General features: G+C 44.4%; 1 protein-coding gene across 1 annotated transcript; it reads left to right on the top strand.

The window, feature by feature from the left end:
• The first annotated feature begins 506 nt into the window (after nucleotides 1-506).
• LOC143263084 (uncharacterized) lies at nucleotides 507-4,025 on the top strand. Its single transcript, XM_076528330.1, has 2 exons — nucleotides 507-851; nucleotides 1,125-4,025. The coding sequence occupies exons 1-2, from the start codon at nucleotides 507-509 to the stop codon at nucleotides 4,023-4,025; spliced, it is 3,246 nt and encodes a 1,081-aa protein (XP_076384445.1).
• Nucleotides 4,026-4,588: the final 563 nt, after the last annotated feature.

Below are 4,588 nucleotides of genomic sequence, written 5' to 3'. Positions count from 1 at the left end.
AATACAAAAACAAAGATAGTGCAAGAAGCCCGGCTGTGTTTCAATTGTTTGTCATCGGCACATCGGGTACGGGCGTGTACACGGAGTCATTGCAAACAGTGTGGAAGGAAGCATCATTCCTTATTACATAATCCCGAATTCAAACGCGCAGAAGAAGGCTACGCGGCTACAGGAGAATCAGATTCGCGAGAACCCCCAGTACTCACAGCTAACGTAGCAAATACAATAGGGCATGCCGTATTATCAACAGCAATAGTTTATGTCAAGGACAAGGGGGGTCACATAAATGCAGGGTATTATCAGATTCGGGATCTCAAGCAAATTTTATAACCACGGAATTTTGCCAACGACTCGGCATCAAACCGACTGCAATAAGTTCAACAGAGACAGGATTAGGAAGGGCAGTAAATTCCATAGAAGGTAGAGCAACATTAACAATTCATTCGCGATATAATAAATCTCAACACACGGTACAATGCCTATCAATAGAAACCATCACGTCAGACATGCCCAATTTTCAGATACATAGAGAAAAAATAGAAATTCCAAGTCACATAGAGCTAGCCGATCCAGAATTCCATTTACAACGGCCAATAGATATGCTCATTGGAGCAGGTATATTTTGGACATTGCTATGCGTCGGTCAACATAAATCAACTTCCAACCTGCTCTTGCAAAAGACCCAACTCGGTTGGGTTTTGGGAGGCACTCCTACCTGGGCAGACAAGAAATTATCACAAGACAATAAGTGTTGTTTAGCCACACTCAATGACCTACAATCTCAATTAGAGAGGTTTTGGGACATAGAGGAACTAACCCCAAGCGATACTAGGTTAATCGATGAATGCGAGGCACATTTTAGGGAAACCATAAGACGAGACACGGACGGTAGATATATCGTTAGAATACCGTTTAAATCCAACGCAAATGAATTAGGTACTTCGCGAGCGCAAGCTGAACGGCGGTTATAATCGTTAGAAAGGTGGTTAGCAAGATATCCAGAAAAAAGTCAGCAGTATACAGAATTCATGTCAGAATATGAGACGTTAGGGCATATGTCGCGCATTGTAGAAGGTACACACGAGCAATCCGACTACTAACTTCCCCACCACGCTGTATTCAAGGAAGGCAGCACGACAACGAAGCTTAGTGTTGTGTTCGATGGATCAGCAAAATCCTCATCAGACCTTGCATTGAACGACATCCAATTAGTGGGCCCTACAGTTCAAAGCGATTTAATTTCCATTTTAATTCGTTTTCGATATAATCGGTACGTCCTGTCGGCCGATATTGCTAAAATGTATCGACAAATTTTAGTTCATCCAGCAGATAGGAAGTATCAAAGACTTTTGTGGCGAGCACAGCCCCATCTCCCAGTCCAAGAGTACGAGTTAAACACAGTAACTTATGATACAGCATCCGCTCCTTTCCTAGCGACTCGTACTCTGCACGAAATTGGACTGACCTGTGCTCACACATTTCCGACGAGCAGTAAGGTTATAATCAATGATTTTTACGTAGACGATTTATTAACTGGGGCTCAAACAGAACAGGAAATAGAAACGCTGAAAAGGGAGCTGACGCAAATTCTATCACAAGCAGGTATGGACCTTCGTAAATGGGCAAGCAATTGCCCGACAGTTACAGCAACAGACAGTACAGAGAGAAATCGCGAAATCGCCGTAGATAAAGACCCAAAAACGTTAGGCCTCTTGTGGTCACCGACGACCGACCACTTAATGTTTAGAGTAGAATCCCCACAGAACCAGCGTGTCACAAAACGTACTATTCTTTCTGAAATAGCTCAAATTTTTGACCCGTTAGGTCTAATATCCCCCATTGTAATAGTCGCAAAATTGATCCTACAACAACTATGGCAGACTCAGATAGGTTGGGATCAATCAATACCGCAGAACCTGCATACTCAATGGCTCCAATACCGCCAAGATATTAGCAAGGTAGGAGCAATGAACATCTCGCGATGTGCAATTTCAGAGTGTTTAGATGATATAGAACTGCACGGGTTTTCAGACGCGTCCGAGAAGGCGTACGGGGCTTGTGTTTACCTGCGCTCTAGGGATCTGTCAGGTAGTTGGGTAACGCGCTTATTGTGTGCAAAGTCCAGAGTCGCACCGCTCAAAACCATTTCATTACCGAGATTAGAATTATGCGGTGCATTATTACTAGCAAATGTAGTAAGCAAAGTTAGAATAGCATTAGACACAGTAAGGTTTAAGGAATACCTGTGGACAGATTCGACGATCACCCTCGCCTGGCTTCGAAGCTCCCCAAACAAATGGAAAACCTTCGTAGCCAATAGAGTATCGCAAATTCAAGGTTTAACGTCAAGTGATAGTTGGAGACATGTAGCCTCTGAAGACAACCCGGCAGATTTAATTTCGCGAGGCACAAAACCAGGTACATTACAGAACACAACCATTTGGTGGGACGGTCCCACCTGGTTACGTCAGAGCTCAAGTCTATGGCCTAGCGCGTTAGATAACCCTATCGACGTTCCGGAAGAGAAGGAAAGGAAACCGGTTATGTTGACTATATCGACTGCAGAGAGTAGCATTGTCAGGATATTTTCAACCTATACGCGATTACTCAGAAGCATAGCATACTGTCTCAGATTTGCCAAATTTATGAGAAATCGAGTTAAAAAATTAGAAGGTGACGCATCAGATTCGCTAATAACGGGTTCATTGACAACAATAGAAATCAATGCAGCGAGAACACGTTTGGAATTACTTGCGCAAAGGGAGGCATTTTCGACAGAGATCAGATTAGTACAAACGCAACAAGCACTTCCAAATTCCAGTGCGCTACGGTCCCTAAATGTATTTCTGGACAATGGCGGACTACTCAGGGTGGGCGGAAGACTATCCAACGCACCCATAGACTACGATCAAAAACATCCGATCATATTGCCACCAAAGCATCCGCTAACGGATTTAATAATCAAATGCGAACATCACAGGTTAATGCATGCGGGATGTCAGGCTGTTTTAACGTCATTACAAACAAGGTATTGTTTAGTCTCAGCAAAACATAATGTAAAACGAAACATACGGAAATGTGTACGGTGCTTTAAAACAAACCCATTGAGTCAAACCTATCAGATGGGTCAATTACCTGCGTCGAGAGTCACCCCAGCGCGACGTTTTTTTACCTGTGGAGTCGATTACGCAGGCCCATTTTTTACAAAGGAAAGAACGAGAAGCAAGGTAACAGTCAAGGCATACCTATGCATTTTTGTATGTTTCGTTACGAAGGCCGTACATTTAGAATTAGCTACCGACTTGAGTACCGACGCTTTCATAAACTGTTTCCGGCGTTTAATTGCCCGACGGGGGCGATGTCATTGTATCATATCCGATAACGGTACAAACTTCATTGGGGCGCGGAACGAGCTAGTTGAGCTAAATATCTTAATTAAGGACAAACAACACAACGAAAAAATTGCAAACGCACTAAGACAGGAATCCATCGAATGGCGATTAATTCCTGCGCACTCTCCACACTTTGGTGGATTGTGGGAGGGAGCGGTCAAATCTGCTAAATACCACCTCACACGCGTTATAGGAGATCAGAGGCTCACGTTCGAAGAGCTATATACGTTACTGACGCAAATAGAATCCAGTTTAAATTCACGTCCACTTTCACCATTATCCTCAGATCCCACAGACCTAAACCCTTTGACTCCTGGGCATTTTTTAATTGGTACTGCCCTTACAACACTGCCATCTGATGACCTACGAGATATCAAGGTCACTCGACTCAACAGATACCAGCTAATCCAGCAAATGGTCCAGCATTTCTGGCAAATGTGGCAGCGGGAATGTATACAACAGTTACAGCAACGACACAAATGGCAGCATTCCACCACGTCGAAATTAGCCGTGTATTCCTTGGTAATCATCAAGGAGGACAATCTACCCCCGTTACAGTGGAGCATGGGAAGAATCGTTCAGGTACACCCTGGTACAGATGGAGTGATTCGTGTCGCAACAGTCAGAACGTGAACCGGAACAATTAAACGACCCGTGACAAAATTGTGTATAATACCTTTAGATCACTTAGAAATGTCACACGAGGTGTAGCGCAACTATGTATAGTGTAAATTTCGATCATTGTAAATATTGTAATATTCACACAGAATACGTAGATTGTAATCATATCATAAGCTTACACTTATATGGGTTATCAAATATAGACATAGTTGAACATGCGATGCATGTTCAAGGTGGGCGGTATGTTCCGGCCAAGTGGCCAGGATTTATTGCAGGGGCCATGTGCTTGGGTACCCGGACGGTATGGGTCTGGCCCGGGCCGTTCCCGGGCACATGCGGCACCGTCATAACGTCTCCTGGTCCTTGATTACGGTCCAGTCAATTACGGTTGGGTCTGGCATTGTTCGGGTACGTAGGCCCATCAGCGCGGGATGTCTAGCAGGAGTTATTTTGCCACTCTCCCTCCTAACTCCCGGCCCACCGTTTTGGGGCAGTCTCACTAGATTTGGAATTGCAGTGATTGGGCCGTAATTCCTTGCCGCCCGCCCTAGGTAAAGAGAAGTAGGGAGGACCGA

This window comes from Megalopta genalis, unplaced genomic scaffold, assembly GCF_051020955.1.
Source record: "Megalopta genalis isolate 19385.01 unplaced genomic scaffold, iyMegGena1_principal scaffold0316, whole genome shotgun sequence".
NCBI lineage: Eukaryota > Metazoa > Arthropoda > Insecta > Hymenoptera > Halictidae > Megalopta > Megalopta genalis.
This window is presented reverse-complemented; position numbering and strand designations above follow the sequence as displayed.